General features: G+C 44.6%; 2 protein-coding genes and 1 non-coding gene across 10 annotated transcripts; 1 reads left to right on the forward strand and 2 right to left on the reverse strand.

The window, feature by feature from the left end:
* Positions 1-6,857, reverse strand: st6gal1 (ST6 beta-galactosamide alpha-2,6-sialyltranferase 1). The gene is made up of 9 exons (XM_044041241.1): positions 6,627-6,857; positions 5,261-5,345; positions 3,617-3,823; positions 3,174-3,536; positions 2,184-2,448; positions 2,004-2,101; positions 1,681-1,782; positions 514-688; positions 1-280 (listed from the first exon to the last, which is right to left on the reverse strand). The coding sequence occupies exons 2-9, from the start codon at positions 5,270-5,272 to the stop codon at positions 21-23; spliced, it is 1,482 nt and encodes a 493-aa protein (XP_043897176.1). The 5' UTR covers positions 5,273-5,345; positions 6,627-6,857; the 3' UTR covers positions 1-20.
* A 3,334-nt stretch (positions 6,858-10,191) lies between these two features.
* Positions 10,192-10,263, forward strand: trnaw-cca. The gene has a single exon. It is a non-coding gene; the product is annotated as a tRNA-Trp (tRNA).
* A 1,862-nt stretch (positions 10,264-12,125) lies between these two features.
* On the reverse strand, positions 12,126-15,633 carry LOC122779533 (proline-rich protein 7). 8 transcript variants are annotated; one of them, XM_044041994.1, is made up of 4 exons: positions 15,511-15,633; positions 14,212-14,861; positions 13,680-14,022; positions 12,126-13,548 (listed from the first exon to the last, which is right to left on the reverse strand). In XM_044041994.1, the coding sequence occupies exons 2-4, from the start codon at positions 14,341-14,343 to the stop codon at positions 13,067-13,069; spliced, it is 957 nt and encodes a 318-aa protein (XP_043897929.1). In that variant the 5' UTR covers positions 14,344-14,861; positions 15,511-15,633; the 3' UTR covers positions 12,126-13,066. The 8 variants fall into 8 exon arrangements, with proteins under 8 accessions (XP_043897929.1, XP_043897928.1, XP_043897932.1 ...); XM_044041993.1 differs by having other exon boundaries at positions 14,212-14,864; XM_044041997.1 differs by lacking the exon at positions 15,511-15,633 and having other exon boundaries at positions 13,680-14,025; positions 14,630-14,952.
* Between the last annotated feature and the right edge of the window lie 2,943 nt (positions 15,634-18,576).

Consider the following 18,576-nt stretch of genomic DNA (forward strand, 5'->3'; position numbering starts at 1 on the left):
TGTGTGTGTGTGTGTGTGTGTCAGTTCACAGCAGCGTGGCTGCAGTTCAACTTGCTGAACCCCGGCAGTGTGACGCGTCCCTGTGTGTAGACGTCGTGGTCGGAGCCTCGGTTCATGCGCTTCACCAGGTTCTTCTCGTAGAGCAGAGGATGGTACGCCCCAAGCGTGCAGGCGGAGTCATAGAAACGCTGGTAATAATGACACAGCTCCGTCTTTCTCCGAGACGGCAGGAACTCGTAGACGTGTACGACGTCACACAGCGACATCATCAGCACGGTGCCTGACGGTACACAACGAGATTATATGACAACTGAAGAACAAATAACCCAGGATTAATCCAGGACTAACCCAGGACTAACACAGGATTAACCCAGGACTATCCTAGGACTATCCCAGGATTAACCCAGGACAAACTCAGGATTAACCCAGGATTAACCCAGGACTATCCTCAGCCTATCCCAGGATTAACCCAGGATTATCCTTGGACTATCCCAGGATTAACCCAGGACTAACCCAGGAATCCGGAGGAGGGCGGGTTCTTCTGGATAGGTTCAGCCATGTTGTCCTGGATTCGCTGCCACAGCTGCCACTCAAAGTGAGGATGAAGAATGTAAAATGGCTGCAGGGGATGAAGTCGGCGATATCTTTGGTACTGGATGAAGATTGGATAATCTGTCCTGTTGTACCACTGAAGAAAAGACAAACTGGATTAGTGATCATTGGTCATTTGACTATTTATTTACACATGAAACTAGGGCTGTAATCAACCAAAGAATTTCATGGTCGACTGAAGCCGTGAAATTTCGACTCAAGATCGACTAGTCGACTAGTCGCTTATACATCGCATTTATGACTAGCACTTCATAGTTTGGCTTACTTGAAGCTCTTACTTACTTCTAGCTCTTATTTGTACCCAAATGTTGAAATGCACTTATTGTAAGTTGCTTTGGATACAAGTATGTTTGTAGTCACGCTGTGATATGAAAACTGTTGCTGGCAAACTTTGCATTTGACTTTTTTTATCACCATCTACTTGTAAAATGTGTCAAAAAGTGACGTCTGTGACATGTTAGAGGACAACTGACTGTAGCTCAGCATGAAATAAAACCACTGGACGTTCTATAGTCTTTCTGTCTCCTGTGGGTTGGGCTAATCCAAAATACTGAAAACAAGGGGGGTGTTCTCTGTGGACATGAAACCATGTTTATTCACTCTCTTCAAATGTTCTCTCACTTATTCACATTCACCCGTTTTCACATTAAATTATGTTCAGTTATTCTTCTTCATTCTCGTCTTTTCACATCTATTCACAAGATTCAGTTATTGTGTGCATTAACAAACACTGATTCACACCAAGGATTCACGATGATGATTCACACTGATTATATTGATTCACACTGATTATGATGATAATTAACACTGATTATTCACACTATTGATTCACACTAATTATAATGATATTCAGACTGATTATGCATCATGATTCACACTGATTATATTGAAAATTCACACTGATTATTCACGAAGATTCACACTGATTGTAATGATTTACTGATTAGTCACAATGATTCACATTGATAATTCACACTGATTCACAATGATGATTCACTGATGATTCACATTGATTATTCACACTGATTCACATTCACTCTCAGTCTGTCACTACGTCACCACAAACACCTGAGTGAGGTCAGCGGAGAAGGGGGCGGGGTCCCAGGCCACCAGAGCACCTGAGCTGTACAGAGAGCTGGACAGGAATCGATGATCATCGGACGCCATCACCTGTCACCATGGAAACATTCTGTTATTACATTTGCTCTGTGTGTGTGTGTCATACACTCTGACCTTGTCAGGACCAGTCGTCCTCATGGAGACCAAGACCTGGTCTGAGTGAGACATAACCTAATTTCTGAGGAACTGGTTAGGTTTAGTAAGATTTGAATGTGGTTAGGTTAAGGTTAGTGTTAGTCATGAACTGGTTATGGTTAAGATTAGTGACTCACCTGTGAGTTGATGAGGCGGATGGTGGTTTTTGAGCCGACGTCTTTCTCGTAGCCGTTGGTGGGTGCGGTGTTGAAGCGCAGCACTGCATCATGGGAGTCTGCAGTTTGACAGAAGAACAAAAACCGTGACGTGACACCGTTCCCAGTTTGTGTCAGGAATCTGCCGAGGACAGCACTCACCGATCTCTTTGCCGAGTCCAGAGTGGCGGAGCGATCCTGCTGACGACACCACAGCGCAGCTCCTGTACGGCCCCAGGTCAGAGGTCAGCGGCTTCGATGGCAGCAGGGAGGCCCATGGCAGTGATGAGAAGGGCTGAAGTTCAGAGGTCAAGGTTGCGACCTCTGCCTTGTCCCTCAGCTGGCAGAGAAGCTCGGGGCCGCTGAGCTTCGGCCGACTAGAGACACCACCGGGACCTGAAACCTCGACTCCATATTTGTTCATCGCCTGAGAACAAAAAAAAAACCCATAATCTGGATTATGATCATGTGGTTCAAAGAGTAACTGATGATAAAGTAACTGAGTAACTGATATAAAGTAACTGATGTTAAATAACTGAGTAACTGATGTACCTAATGATAAAGTAACTGAGGTTAAAGTAACTGATATAAAGTAACTGAGGTTAAAGTAACTGATATAAAGTAACTGATGATTAAGTAACTGATATAAAGTAACTGATGATAAAGTAACTGATATAAAGTAACTAATATAAAGTAACTGATAAGATAGTCCTTTATTTGTCCTGCAGTGGTGAAATTGATATTGCCACAGTTAGCTAAAGCTAAAGCTAACAGTGTTAATGAGGTGATCATAGCCACAGAACTGGTTGAAATTGATGGATCATGTGTGTGTGTGTTCTCACTGTGTCTCTTCAAAAGATGTTGGACCTCCTCACTCTGTGTTCACACACTGTTGTTGTGGCTGTTTGATCTCTGACCTCTCTACTGACCTCTCCAGGCTACAAACATGGTTGCGAGTTTATTCATGCAACCAAACCTGCTTCATCTTTCCTTTTCTTGTTTTTTGTAACAATGTTGAGGGACTGAATCCAACGTTCAGTCTATCGATATCGCAGAAGTGTCTATGGCGATATATAATGTTCTGGTTTTATCGCCCAGCCCTGGTGTCAGGTTCTTCTGATGAAACTTTGAAAACCGTTTTATTTTATTCACCTGATAGTTCCTCACCACCTTCCTCAGACGGTTTCCCAGCATGCTACTGGACATCTCGTCATCCCACACCTGTCCCAGTGGCCCGCTAGGCCCAAAGAACTCGGCGTCGCCACCTCTACCGCTCAGCTCGCCCCTGCGACGCCGTCCAAACAGGGTTTCCAGCGCACGGGTGAAGGGGCGTGGCAGCAAATGAGCAAAAAACCTGGAGGGCTCACGCTCTCTGGACTTCCTCCTGGACGGAACCTCCCTGTGGTCAGTGGTAAAGTTTGGAGAGGAGAGGACAGGCATTGGCTGGTAAGGGTCACCTGGGACGACACCTTTCTGAGGGTCGATGAACGCTGGCTTAGCTCCGCTCCTCAGCACCTGTCGGTATCAGACAGACAGGAGTGAGAGGAATCGATGTGCAGAGATGGAAAAGTAAACCAATAAAAGAAGAAACTGACCTTGATGACAGAGTGTGTACGAGGCTGAGCCCGCGTCCTCGCCCGCACCCCGAAGATGGCATCAGTGACGGGAACGCTGTTTTCGGCACAGATGGCATAGAGCAGCGCCATGGAGACGCAGAAGAAGGCCATGCAGAGGGCACCGCGGCGAGCGCGACGCCTCAGGCGCCACAGGAGGCTGACGCGGTCCATCGCTGCTCCAGGAATCTGAGGAGGACACAAATGTTGACGGACACAAAATTCCTCCGTCCACAGTCAATTAAAATGTATTCACAGAACCAAACAGTCCCAGACCCAGACCAAACCGACCCAGACCAAACCAACCCAGACTCACCCGACTCACTCTAATCCCTTTGTTTCTAAAATCTTAGAAAAGGCAGTTGCTAATCAATATGAATATTGATTAATGCACATGTGAATATTTGTGCATTAATGGCCTGTTTTCAGTCAGGTTTTAGATTAAACCATAGCACAGAAACAGCACTAGTTAAAGTTAGTAACGATCTTCTCTTGACTTCAGATGATGGTCTAGTCCAGGGGTGTCAAACATACGGCCCGGAGGCCAGAACCGGCCCGCCAGAGGGTCCAATCTGGCCCACAGGATGAATTTGTTAAAGTTTCACACTAATCTAAACGTAATGTCAAATGCTCCAGATACCCGTGACTAAATGTTTGTGCCTTTATAGATCCAATGTGCTGTGTAAATAGTAAATTTAGGCATGATATTGTTGAAATTGCACTTATATTTCTCAAGAAATTTCATGTTTTGTAAAATTATCCTTCATTAAATGTAAAACAAAGGAGAAAAAACAAAGGAGTTCTTGTTGTGCATAGGTTATTATTCTATTATTTTGCTATTTTTACTGATCCGGCCCCCTTGAGATCAAATTGTGGTGTATGTGGCCCCTGAACAAAAATGAGTTTGACACCCCTGGTCTAGTCTCTTTACTTGTCCTGTTACATTACATTACATTCCTGTTAGATCTTAGTGCTGCATTTGACACAGGGATCACAGGTGCTGCCCTCTGCTGGTTTAAATCATACTTATCTGATGGATTCCAGTTTGTTCATGTTAATGATAAAGCCTTATATATGCTTCCTCTAGGGAACATTATTAGAAAACACAACATACACTTTCATTGTTATGCAAATGACACACAGCTATATTTATCAACGAGGCCCGATGAAATAAATCAAGTTGGTCAACTCCAGGACTGTCTCAGAGACATTAAGTCCTGGATGACCTGTAACTTTCTACTTTTAAACTTTTATACTCGGCCCTAAACACCTCAGAGAAAAACTTTCCTGTGATGTTTGTGACGTTACCTCTGATGTTTGTGATGTTACCTGTGATGTTTCTGATGTTACCTATGCTGTTTCTATGTTTGCATGTTACCTGTGATGTTTGTGATGTTGCCTATGATGTTTGCATGTTACCTGTGATGTTGCCTGTGATGTTTCTGATGTTACCTGTTCTGTTTCTATGTTTGCATGTTACCTGTGAGGTTTGTGATGTTGCCTGTGATGTTTGTGATGTTACCTGTGATGTTTGTGATGTTACCTGTGATGTTTGTGATGTTGCCTGTGAAGTTTGTGATGTTGACTGTTATGTTTGTGATGTTACCTGTGAGGTTTGCATGTTACCTTGTAGCCCATGATTTTTGTTGCCACACACTATGTTGCTGTTGCTTAGAAACAAGCTGCTGTGTTCAGGTTCCCCTCATTGTCGCTGTGAACACAGTGATTCAGCATTAAAATGTGTCTGTAATTTAGCATGAAAAGGAATGAAAGACATTTATTGTGACACTGGACACTGATGTTATGGAGACAGAGGGACAGAAGTCATTCCCTGCTCTTCTTCCTTCTATTCTCTTGGTCCAAAGTATATTAACTTTAGTCATTAATCAGTGGTTTCAGCTGCTGGTCCTCTGCTGCCTCGTGTGGTTACTTTTAAGGATGTCCCGATGCAACTTTCACTTTCCGATAATGCAGCCTTGAGTGTTGGCCGATAGCGATATTGATCCGATACGATATCAGCACGATTTATACATACTTTATTGACTTATTTTGTAGTGCGGAATGTTAGAATAGGCTTGATCAAGTGATATTACTTAAACAGAGAACACTGGTGCTGGTTTATGAAATAATGTTGTTTTAGCTGCTCGCCTCAGGATGAGCTAGCATGGTGCTAACTCACGCTTTCTGTGCGGCTTTGTAGCCTCTGAAATATCAGTAGCACACATACGCTGTTGTTGTGATCACATGGGCTCTACATGCATCCAACACACAGAGCCCACGTGATCACTACGGGCGCTGGATAGAAGAGCTGGAGCAGGATGGACTGTTGTATCGGAGCACTTACATCCGAGATTTTAGAGGCACTCCGATATATCAATATCGGATCGGGACATCCCTAGTTACTTTGTGTCACTGAGCTAAATCTGAAGGATTTCAAACACGGAATCAACAAAATGAGAGACTGGTTCTCGCGACTGTGGACTCTAAACTGACTGTAGGAGTGTAGGAGTGAATGAGTGAATGAGTGAATGGTTGTTTCTGTGTGTCTGACCCTGACAGACCAATGACCTCGCCTTTGGCCTTGTGTCCACTGAGATTGGCCTTGTGTCCACTGAGTGACAACACCAACAGTGTGTGGGATTTAGTGCCATCTAGTGGTTAAGATGCAGATTGCAGCTATTTGATTATCTCATAATATAATGCAACCGTACCTTAGAATTATACATTATACATACATCTGTAATTATAATTACATCATATACGATGATGATGTAATTATTGAACAACAACAAACACAACTGTGAATGAATTATAACTGTTAATTTATTACTATGACAACATCACAGTTCATATTCACACATTATAGATACATGTATGTAGTTTGGATGGACGATGAACGGATGAAAAGATGGATGAATGGATGATGGAGAAATGGATTGATGGACGGATGAATGAATGAACGTATGGATGGATGGACGTATTGTTCGTTGACCTGTGTCTGTTGTTAAGTGAAGCTCCTCCTCCTCCTCGCGCCGCCTTGCTTCTTCTCATCTACGGCACCGAGCAGCTCGTTGTTCCCGCCGTCGCCGCCGCCACCATGTTCCCGGGGTCCGGTGTCGGTGTCCGGCTGCTCGTTCATGTACATGTATGTGCGTGTGTGTGTGTGCAGGAGTCTTCTCTGCGTGAAAAGAGCAAACACCGCACAGGCTGCGGCAGCAGCAGCGTCAAGTCTGTCGGTTACCGGTGGTGTTTTCAAAATAAGAGCCTATGCTTTTACTGACTTGTCTTATTTTGCCACGTGAATTATTCTAAACGTTTAGACTCATATTTGATCTTCTCTTCTTGTTTGAAAAAAATGTCAATCAAAGAAACATTTGTTACAGCAACACTCGTCTGCTTATATTTATACTTTATTCTGAAGTTAGGCAGGCACTTCCGGTTTTGTTCCATCGTGATAGGTTTGATTTGACGTAAATTTCTGCAGCAATTTCTCAGCAGAGAGAGAGAGGGAGGGAGAGAGAGAGAGATTTGATTTTTAAGTCTCCTTTATTTGCTTCAGAGCATGTTATCCTTTACATTTTTGGCTCTGGAGGAGAAAAAAAAACAGAGGAAGAAATTCAACAAACAAAATAATCAACCGAAAACTAAATCATCCAATGTAGGTCTCCGGCTTTCTTGGTTAGCGTGGCTTGTACAGAGCCTTCCACTCAGGCTTGGAGGAGTGTCCACTCTGTCCCTGAGCTTGCTCTGCAGTAGTGCTTTTAAAACTAAGTAATACATTGTCTTTCCCGTCATGTTCCACAAACCATAATCAATAAGATCATTCACTTTCAAATAAAAACCAGAGTCACTTTCAAAAATAGGAGTGATATTCATGTTGGGGAATGAGTCAGTGGGATCAGGCTGAGCTGAGCCGTCACAATAGTACGTTAAAAGAGTCAGTTCAGAGTCAGTCAGCTGCTGTTTCCAGTCTTTCAGCAGGAGACCACTCACACTGACTGACCTGGTCCCCAGACACTGGGCCAGAGCAGCAGCATTGTCCAGGCGAGGTCCACACACCTGAACCACACGGCCCAGGGTCAGGACCCTGGCATTGCGCAGTTTCTGGAGTCAGGATGGTCCTGCGACTCAGTGGAGCCTTGTCCCGTGAGCCACTGGTTCTTTCAGGAGCCAGAAAAGAGAGTCGCAGTCCGTGGCCCCCCTCCTCTTGGGGAGAAAGAGGACACTCTGGGGGACCCAGTGCAGTTGGTCCCCCAGAGCGTCCTCTTGGACAGCAGCCTCTCTAGCGGGTCCAGACACATCAGCCGGTGCCACAGCATGGAGGACACAAGGTTATTAATGATGAGGACTCGACCTTTGAAGGACATCTTGGGTAAAATCCATCTCCACCTCTTAAGACGACCTTCAACCTGTTCAATAAAAAGGTCCCAGTTCTGGGAGGTAGAGGCTGCATCTCCAAGATGGACACCAAGATACTTAAGTCCTCCCCTTCTCCACACTAAGCCCCCTGGTAGAACCAGCTTCTTCTCTAGCCCCTCCCCCACTGCCACAGCTTCACTTTTCTCCCAGTTGATTCTCGCGGAGGAGAGTTTCCCGAAGTCAGCGGCAGTTTGGGTCAGACTATTGATGTCATCCTGAGTCCTCACAGACAGAATGACGTCATCAGCGTATGCTGACAATTTAAAACAGCCCTCACAGCCAGGAAAGGACAGACCAGACAGACGAGACCTCAGCTTCTGGAGAAAATGCTCCAGGGCCAGAGAGTAGAGCATGCCTGACATTGAGCAGCCCTGTCTAACACCTCTCTGAACCTTAAAAGGAGCACTTAATCTGCCATTGACCTTCAGCACACTCTCAATGTCACTGTACAAGACCCTGATCTTAGCTATAAAACCTGAGCTGAAGCCAAAAGCCTGCAGCATCTGCCACAGGTAATGGTGTTCAACTCTGTCAAAAGCTTTTTCTTGATCTAGAGAAATCAGACCAAACTCTGAACCTAATGAACTAGAGAGGTCCAAAATGTCCCAAATTAGAGTAATGTTGTCAGATATCAACCTGCCGGGCACACAGTAGGTCTGGTCCACATGAATGACCTGGTCCATCACCTTCCTGAGTCTCATGGCCAGCACCTTAGAGAGCAGTTTATTGTCGGTACACAGCAGAGACACAGGACGCCAGTTCTTAAGCTCCTGCAGGTCTCCTTTCTTTGGGAGGAGGGTGAGGACAGCCCTCCATCAGCTCAGAGGCAGCCGTCCCTTGCTCAGACTGTCCTGCAGGACACACAGAAGATCCTCCCCCATGACCGTCTGAAAAAAAAACAAAACTATCTGAGTGACTCTTTAAAACCATTATCAGTCAACAGTGTGGTGTGCCAGTACGCACTTCTACATTTCACATTCTTTATAAAAACCACACACTGCACCAGGGAGTGATCAGAGAACCTGACAGGGCTGATCACACTGCTCTTAAAAACTCTCAAACTCAGCAGTCACTTTTAAAAGTTGGCCTGGAACGACCTTGTCTACAGTGAAATTAAAAGGTGTGAATTCTCTGGAGAAGAGAATCCCGACCCCCCCACTGTTACTGTCCCTGTGACTCAAAACCAGCTCCCCATTCCACTCCCTTCTCCGGTCACACTCATTGTCAGAGGTGCTGTGTGTCTCCTGAATAAAAGTGACATTCAGTTGTTTGGTTTGGATCAAGTTAAAAAGTGCAGCTCTCTTTGTGTCCTGACAAGCACCGTTAATGTTTAAAGAGCCCAGTTTGATTTCATACATGATTAAAAAGAGCTGCAAACAAACAAAAACACACCCACCAAACTAAAGATAGAAAAAATAAACACACTCATCCATTGTTTTCCTTCTCTAGCTGGAGTCAAACTTTAGTTAAAAGATATTTCAGCCGAAAGATCTCTGTTTCGATAAAGACAGGTTGACCGAGGTCTCCTTTGTTCTTCATCAGAGACCTCACTGACTGACTGAAGAGACGCAGATCAGGGAAGAACTCTTCAATGTTCACTCCCTTCTCTCCTTTTGTGTCAGCTAAAAACTTTCTGACACGAGAGAAGTAGTAATCACTGTGTGTCTCCCCTGCCTCCTCATCACCCTGTGTGCTCTGTGTGTCCTCCAGTGTGTCTTCCTGTGTGTCTTCCAATGTGTCACCCAGAGTGTCTTCCTGTGTGTTGTCCTCTGACCCCTCAGAGGACACCTGTGAATTCTCTTTTGACATTTTCTTATTTTTCGTGCTGGTTACTTTAGTTTTAGTGTTTTGATTGCACATTTGATCATTTCACCCATTGAATCATCAATAATATCATCATTATGGTCCAGAGCGGCCTCTGCCACTCTGGTCACTGTCTGTCCTCTGACTGCAGAGGACTCAGTCTGGACACTCTGTCCATCAGGGCTTTCCCCTGTCTGTCTGTGTGTGTCTGTGGTGTGTGTGTCTGTGTCTGTGGTGTGTGCGTCTGTGTCTGTGGTGTGTTTGTGTGTGTTGCGCGAGGACCGTCGGCGCTGGCTTTGTGTACATATTACGTCTCTGCTACGTGTCATTCTTCAGACCTCGTGGCGCAACGGTAGCGCGTCTGACTCCAGATCAGAAGGTTGCGTGTTCAAATCACGTCGGGGTCAGAAAGTTCTTTTTATTTTGATTTTCTACTATTATAAAATCAGCACGTGACTTTGTGTCAAGGTGATTATTTACGTTTCATGAACTAAATCAAAGAGTTTTAAAAAATAAAATGAATCAAAGCAATTATTGTAAACGTCACTGAAAATAAATTAATTGTATAGTTTCTCTATAACCTATACATTTAAACTAATTTATTCTTATTCCACATTTGTTTACGGTACGTGGTTGGATTATCAGCGATGAACACATGAACCCTGACCCTGTGGACAAACAAGACATGAGTGCAACTGTACTTTCACCAGCAGGGGGAGCCCTTTCATGATGTATATATTCATAGAATATCTCAGACATTTATAATCTCTAATATTTATAATCTGAAGTAATATTGTAATCTGTAATATTTACAATCTGTAGTAATATCATTATCTGTAATATATAATCTGCAGTAATATTGTAATCTGCAATATTTACAATCTGTAGTAATATAATAATCTGTAATATTCATAATCTGTAGTAATAGTTATAATCTGTAATATATTTAGTAAAAACTGTGATAAACACTGTGATAAAGATGAAACACTCACCTTTTTCACGTCCACTGATGACCAACTCAAAACACCTGAGTCTCGGGGGGGGCGGAGTCAACCTGGAGGAGACAGAACCAGACACACCCACACCAACCAAGCACTAGTTTTGGAACATATCTCATTACAGATCGTCATTGATTTATTCTGTGTAAGTGAAACTTGATACATGAAGATTATGTTGACTCCGCCCACTCATGCTCGCTGTCAATCACAGAAACCAAAGACAACACCTCAGTTTGTGTTCGTACTAAAGATAAAATCAGAATTGTTTCCAATATTGAGCGTCTTAGTTAGAATCAACATGTGAATAAACTTCAGTCTCGTCCACAGTGGACAGAGACATTTCCTCCCTCGGCTGGAGTGAGACAGGAAGTCTCTCTCTCTCTCTCTGATTGTTTCTCTTTTCATCATATTCAGCTATGTGTGTGTATGTGTCCTGTCATAAACTCTGACCTTGTCAGGACCATAGAGGTTTGGTTCTCATAGAGACCAAAACCTGGATCAAACATCAAAGAGAAAAGCAGTGATTTTAGCAGGCGGGGACACAGAACTCATGGTCATGTGACCTGTATTGTCTCCCTTTAAATTAACGTATTAACTAAACTGTGAGGCTGTGATATAACAGTGGGCGGAGCCTGTGGGTGTATGTGCTTGCCAACATGGGGGGGGACGGGCAACCACTGGGCAGTGGGTTGCCGTGGTAATGTGACAGAGTGTTGGAAGGGTGGGCTAATGTTCTCTCTGTAACACATGTAAACAAGGCTGAGTGGTTGTTGCTAGGCAACAGATGCCATGCCAGTGAGCTTCAGAGATTCACACGTTCATATCTGTCCATGAGTAACCAAGATTCACACGTTCATATCTGTCCATGAGTGACCAGGAATCACACGTTCATGTCTGTCCATGAGTGACCAGGATTCACACGTTCTTGTCTGTCCATGGTGACCAGGACTGACCAGGTTCATATCTGTGCTTGAGTGACCAGGAGTCACACGTTCATAACTGTACATGAGTGACCAGGATTCACACGTTCATATCTGTCTATGAGTGACCAAGATTTACACATTCATATCTGTCCCTGAGAGAGTGATGATGATTCACATGTTCATAACTGTCCCTGAGAGAGTGATGAGGATTCACACGTTCATGTCTGTCCATGAGTGACCAGGATTTACACGTTCATATCTGTCCCTGAGAGAGTGATGAGGATTCACACGTTCAAATCTGCCCATGAGTGAGTGATGAGGATTCACACTCATACAGAAACAGGCTACTCTGATTAAAGTGATACATTTATTTCATGTGATTCAGAATTTTCTACAGAAGTAAATTCACTGTTTGTTTCCTTCAGGTAAAGTTTACACACTACATGTGAGAATGAATGACTGAATGAATGAATGAATGAATAAATCAAACATATCCATAAAGAAGTTTTTTTTCTGAACAGAATAAACAAAAAATGGTAACTGCAGTAGTTAACAGTGGTTAACAGTAGTTAACAGTGTGGTTAACCACTGTGAACAAACTCCAGGACAAACTCGTCCTGGTCCTGGTCCTGGTCTACCCTTAAAGACGTGACTTTGTCTCTCATGTCTGTGGCAAGAAGACGAGCAGCAAACAAAGCGTTCAAACATCACAGATAAAAGACCAGAGGTTGTCGTGGGCAACAGGACGTTCAGTTCCCGGGAGTCATGGCAACAGCAGAGTGTGGAGGTGAAGGTGGAGGAGAGAAGGAGGTGGAGGAGAGAAGGACACACAGCAGCTCAGGAAATCCTCTGCTGACCTTCACCATGAGCAGGAAACAGGAAGTCCATCAGTGACTGACAGTCAGAAGCATGGATGTAGCTCCGCCCCTCTGGCTCACTCAGCACATATGCCAATAAAGTTTCTGACTTGGGCATTTATTTGCGGGTTGTGTAGATCATGAGCGTGTGCAGCAGTTATTCACATTTCTCAAGTTTTCACATCGTACGCTTCACTGACAGCGTTCCTGAGATGTCACATGACCGTGCTTTGCTGTGCTCGTGCACAGCCGTGACGTCACGTGACCATGCTTTGCTGTGCTTGTGCACAGCCGTGACGTTACGTGATGTCACTCTGGGAAATGTTTGTATTTTTTGTTGCAGTACCAGAAGTGGCCACCATGACAAAATTGTCTTCAAGGCAGAGAGGACGGAGCTCTATCCAGTTCTTATAATACATCCATGGTCAGAATCTAGACGGCCGTGCTGCGGCCCAGTAAACCACACACCTGCAGCCCCTGAAACCTGCCTGGGAAACCCTGTATCCCTCCTTGTGTTCCACCTCTGAGTCCATGTCCACCATGTTGAGCCCTGAGCTCTCGGCGTGGCATGGTTGCCATGGCGGCAGTGGTTGGCATCATGAGGTTGTTGTGGTTCAGGTCCATGTTGGACAGGAGACGACCCAGAGAGTCCCAGCGCCGGGACGACGGCAGGCGAATCAGCGACGAGTAACCGCGGTCGGGGAAAAGCACGGCCGTGGGCGGAGACTTCCCCGTCTTAGACTCGAACGCACGATTCTGGTTTTCCCTCAGAGGAGGCGGGGCTGCTCGGAGCAGGACAGGCTTCTGATAGGTCCCGCCCTGAGGGTCGGCCAAGATCTCACTGTAGGGTGGAGGAGGATCCGCCATAAGGACCGCCTCCTCGTAGCAGGGCGGCTTCCCGATGACATCAGCGTCTGGAAATGAGAGGAAGACTTCCTGTCACATGACAAAAGTGTGTGATGGTGGGACCTGAGAAAACTACGGTGGCCAGTTGTTCCTTTCTCCAGGAGGGGGCGTGTTCTAACATGATTGACATGTGCATTACCTGGCAGGCTGACCCAGGTTGCCTGTGGCAGCGGATGAGGAAGCTGCAGAGGAAGAGGCGGCGAGACGGTGTGAGGAGGAGCGGGGCGGAGCTGTAGTGGTGGCTGCAGAGGAGGAGGAGGAGCCAGGAGTGGTGGCGGTGAACAGCTGAGCGGCTCCGTGTCCACAGACTGCAGACGGTCGTCGAGACGACGTTTGAGGCGACGTTGCAGGAAACTGCAGAAACAGCAGAGCATGACGACGACGGCCCAACCCAACCAGAAACCAGAGAAACACAACAGGAAGGTGGACGCGCCCTGTGACATCACCATGGCACTGACGGGATTATAATCTGTTCCTCCAACCTACTAAAGACAAACAGCAACAACAATAACGTCACATTACATTCATCAGATTATCAACATTCTGTGATCAGATTAACAGGAAAAGCGATTATGTGACTGGCAACAAGAATCTGGGATTATCTTTGAAAAAGAGGATTCATATTAATACTGAGATATAATCTAAAACTTAATCAGATATAATCCACATACCTGAAGCTTCATCAGATATAATCCACAGACCTGAAGCTTCAGCAGATATAATTCACAAATCTGAAACTTCATCAGATATAATCCACAGACCTGAAGCTTCATCAGATACAATCCACAGACCTTAAGTTTCATCAGATATAATCCACAAATCTGAAACTTCAGAAAATATAACCCAGACTTGAAGCTTCAGCAGATATAATCAACAAACCTGAAGTTTCAGCAAATATAATCCACAGACCTGAAGCTTCCGCAGATATAATCCACACACCTGAAGCTTCATCAAATATAATCCACAAATCTGAAGCTTCAGCAGATATAATCAACAAACCTGAAGCTTCAGCAGATATAATCCACGACCCTTAACCTTCAGCAAATATAATCCACAAATCTGAATCTTCAGCAGATATAATCCACAGACCTGAAGCTTCATCAGATGTAATCCGTAGACCTGAAGCTTCAGCAGATATAATACACTGAAGAGGTTTCCTTCTTGTGTGATGGAAAATAAATCCTCATCACTTCATGAAAAGAGAATTTGGTCCAAAAACAAAACAAACATCACGTCAGTTGATAAGTGAATCCTCGTGACTCTGCTTCATCCAATCAGCTGCTTTCTGGACTGTGGAGGGCGAGGCATCCTCAGCTTCACGCTGCTGAACAAAGACAAAGAGCATCATCAGATTATCAGCCAAAATACAAACATGTCACTAACATACAAACATGTCACTAACATACAAACATGTCACTAACATACAAACATGTCACTAACATACACACATATTACAAATGCACAAACATGTTACTAACATGTCACTTAAATACAAACATGTCACTAACATATAAACATGTCACTTATGCACAAACATGTTACTAACATGTCACTTAAATACAAACATGTTACTAACGCACAATCATGTTACTAACATGTCAGTTACATACAAACATGTCACTAACATACAAACATGTTACTAACGCACAATCATGTTACTAACATGTCAGTTACATACAAACATGTTACTAACGCACAATCATGTTACTAACATGTCAGTTACATACAAACATGTTACTAATGCACAAACATGTCACTAACATACAAACATGTTACTAACATACAAACATGTCACTAACATACAAACATGTTACTAATGCACAAACATAGAAACATGTTACTAACATACTAACATGTCACTTAAATACAAACATGTCACCTGTCAATCATTCAGCCACAGCAGCATCAGCTTTTCTTTCTTGTCATTGTCATCATTGTTTATTGTGATGTAAAATAGGGAAAGAACTCACCTTCATGTGCTGATGACGTCACAGAGCAGAGAATCCGAGTCCACGTTAGGAAACAAGAGGAACGGGAGTGTGTCCACTCACACACACTGAGCCCCGAGAGACGGAGCCACAGAAAGAGAGGGAGGGGGAGGAGCCAGTCTGTCAAGGTGAACGTCTCTCTCTCTCTCCCTGGTTCGTGACTGTCTGATGATGATAATTTACACTGACTCTCTCTCTCTCTGTGTGTGTGTGTGTGTGTGTGTGTGTTAAAGGTATAGTTCTCTGTTTTAAATGTGCTTGTACTGACACAGTCAGAGTTGACTGTGCAGTGAGCGCCCCCTGCTGCTGAAATCAGCATTAAACATGGTGCTGGTGCACTGCTTCCCCGTGTGGTCACTTTGTGTCAGTGCAGCAAAGTTATTATTAAAGTGTCACTCAGGAGATTTGGACTCATGTTGTCACAGGTTTCATCAGTTCATCACAGCTGATATTTATACACATTTTTTTCTAGTCTTGATGACACTGATAGCTGCTTCACCATTCACTCACACATTCATACAGTGATTCTATGCATTGTTTCTATCAAACAGTCAAACACTGTCTTGCCCAAGGACACGTTGGCATGGAGACGACTGGAGCCAGGAATCAAACTCACAACTTTCTTGTTGAAAGACGACTCGATCTACCACTCATCCACCGCCAACTGGTGTGAGGAGACTCCTCTGATTGGACGAAGTCTTTGATCCTTTATCACAGAATGATGATTCACATGTGATGACAGAGCTGCATCAACATATGACTGAGGTGGTTTAGGAAGAGAATGTCTTCCAGGATGGTCCTTGTGTCTCTGGTCCAGGATGGTCCTTGTGACTCTGGTCCAGGATGATCCTTGTGTCTCAGTATCACTTCTCTCAGTTTGAAAAACAACAGGACACATGTTTACATTCAGCAGCAACCTGGCTGAGGAGCTCAACCACTTCTTCACACGCTATGAGGTGAGCGGGAATGAGACTGACCCCACACCACCCCCACGCACAAACACCCCAACACTCTCTGTTAGCACAGAGGAGGTAAGGCAGGTGTTCTGCAGGGTAAATCCCAGGAAAGCAGCTGGCCCGGACAGGATTCCAGGGAGAGTACTGAGAGACTGCGCTTACCAGCTGGCAGACGCTCTTACCCCCATCTTTAACCTCTCCCTTTCCACCTGCACTGTCCCAAAATGCCTGAAATCTGCCACCATAGTCCCGGTCCCCAAGAAAACAGTTATGAGCAGCCTAAATGACTACAGACCTGTGGCGCTCACTTCCACTGTGATGAAGTGTTTTGAAAGACTGTTGCTAAAAAACATCAAAGCCTCTCTCCCCCCCAGCCTTGACCGGCACCAGTTTGCGTACAGGGCTAACAGATCCACCGCAGATGCCATCAACACAGCCCTCCACAACATACTGACACACCTTGAACACCCTGGCACCTACGCAAGACTGCTGTTTCTGGACTTCAGCTCTGCATTCAACTGCATCATCCCCAGCCAGCTGGTGTCCAAGTTACTCAGCCTGGGCATCAACCAGAACATCTGCAGCTGGATCAGAGACTTTCTGACAGACCGCCCTCAGTCAGTGCGGATGGGCCCTCACCACTCATCAGTCCTCACACTCAGCACAGGGGCCCCCCAGGGCTGTGTGCTGAGTCCGCTACTGTACACACTGTACACCTACGACTGTACACCGTCACACAACAACAACATCTTTGTCAAATTTGCTGACGACACTACAGTAGTGGGGCTCATCCACAACAACGATGAGTCTGCTTACAGAGACGACATCCATAAACTCATCACCTGGTGCTCCACAAACAACCTGGCCCTCAACTCCTCCAAAACCAAGGAAATGTTGATTGACTTCCGCAGGAAAAGAACAGACCCTGCCCCTGTCCACATCAGAGGAGATGTAGTGGAGAGGGTCAGTGACTTCAAGTTCCTCGGAACACACATCTCCTGTGACCTCACCTGGTCCACTAACATCTCTGCCCTGGCGAAGAAAGGTCAACAGCGCCTGTACTTTCTAAGAACAATGAGGAAAGCCAATCTGCCTCAGAAACTGCTCCAGACATTTTACACCTGTGCCATACAAAGCATCATCACATACAACATCATAGTGTGGTTCAACAGTTGTACTGCGGCTGACAGAAAAGCCCTGGACAGAGTCAGGAAGTCAGCCCAGAAAATAACACACACACAACTGCCGTCACTTTTTGACATACACCACACCAGATGCCAACAACGAGCACAAAACATAATCAAGGACAGTTTCCACCCAGGCCACTCCTTGTTCTCGCTGCTGCCCTCCGGGAGGCGCTACAGATCATCACGGTCCCACACATCCAGGCTGACCAACAGCTTCTACCCCAGCGCCATCAGGCAACTGAACTCTTGCACATAGTTGTCTGCCCACACTGACTGACACTGAAAACACTGACTGCACTTTAAAAATTGACTGTGCACTTTAGGAAGCTGTGCAATATTGAATTTTACTGTCTTATTGTTGTTGATTGTGTGTATGTCTTTTTGTTTTTAAACCACATGGAGGTTTGCATTTTAAATTTCGTTTGTACCTTGGTATAAATGACAATAAAAGGATTCAATTCAATTCAATTCAATTCATTCAGAGGTATTTCATTTTAATAGCTTCAAATCAGAGGCCACACATTTGTTTGGAGGAAGTCGTGGACAGTACCAGCTGAGTGACCTATGACCTGTGACCTGTGACACTCATCGTCATGGTCACAGTGACACTGATAATAAAAACAAACCCTGAGATAAAAAAGATGATGATGTAGAGAAACGTTTTCTTTCATTAAAGTTTCTTGTTAAATCTGATTAAATTTAATCTGATTAAATGTGAGGTTTAAAGTCACGTGACATGATAATGATAAATAAATCACTGATTTAAAAATAGTTGGATATAAAACATGTTTATGTTAAACCTTGATTAGAATGTAAGCTAACAATGGTCTACAGTAAATGATCCCAGGTCAAAGATGACGACAAAAAAAGTCTCCTGAGCAGGATGAAAGAAGTCTGCTTTCTTT

Source organism: Solea senegalensis, linkage group LG13 (genome assembly GCF_019176455.1).
Source record: "Solea senegalensis isolate Sse05_10M linkage group LG13, IFAPA_SoseM_1, whole genome shotgun sequence".
Classification (NCBI taxonomy): domain Eukaryota; kingdom Metazoa; phylum Chordata; class Actinopteri; order Pleuronectiformes; family Soleidae; genus Solea; species Solea senegalensis.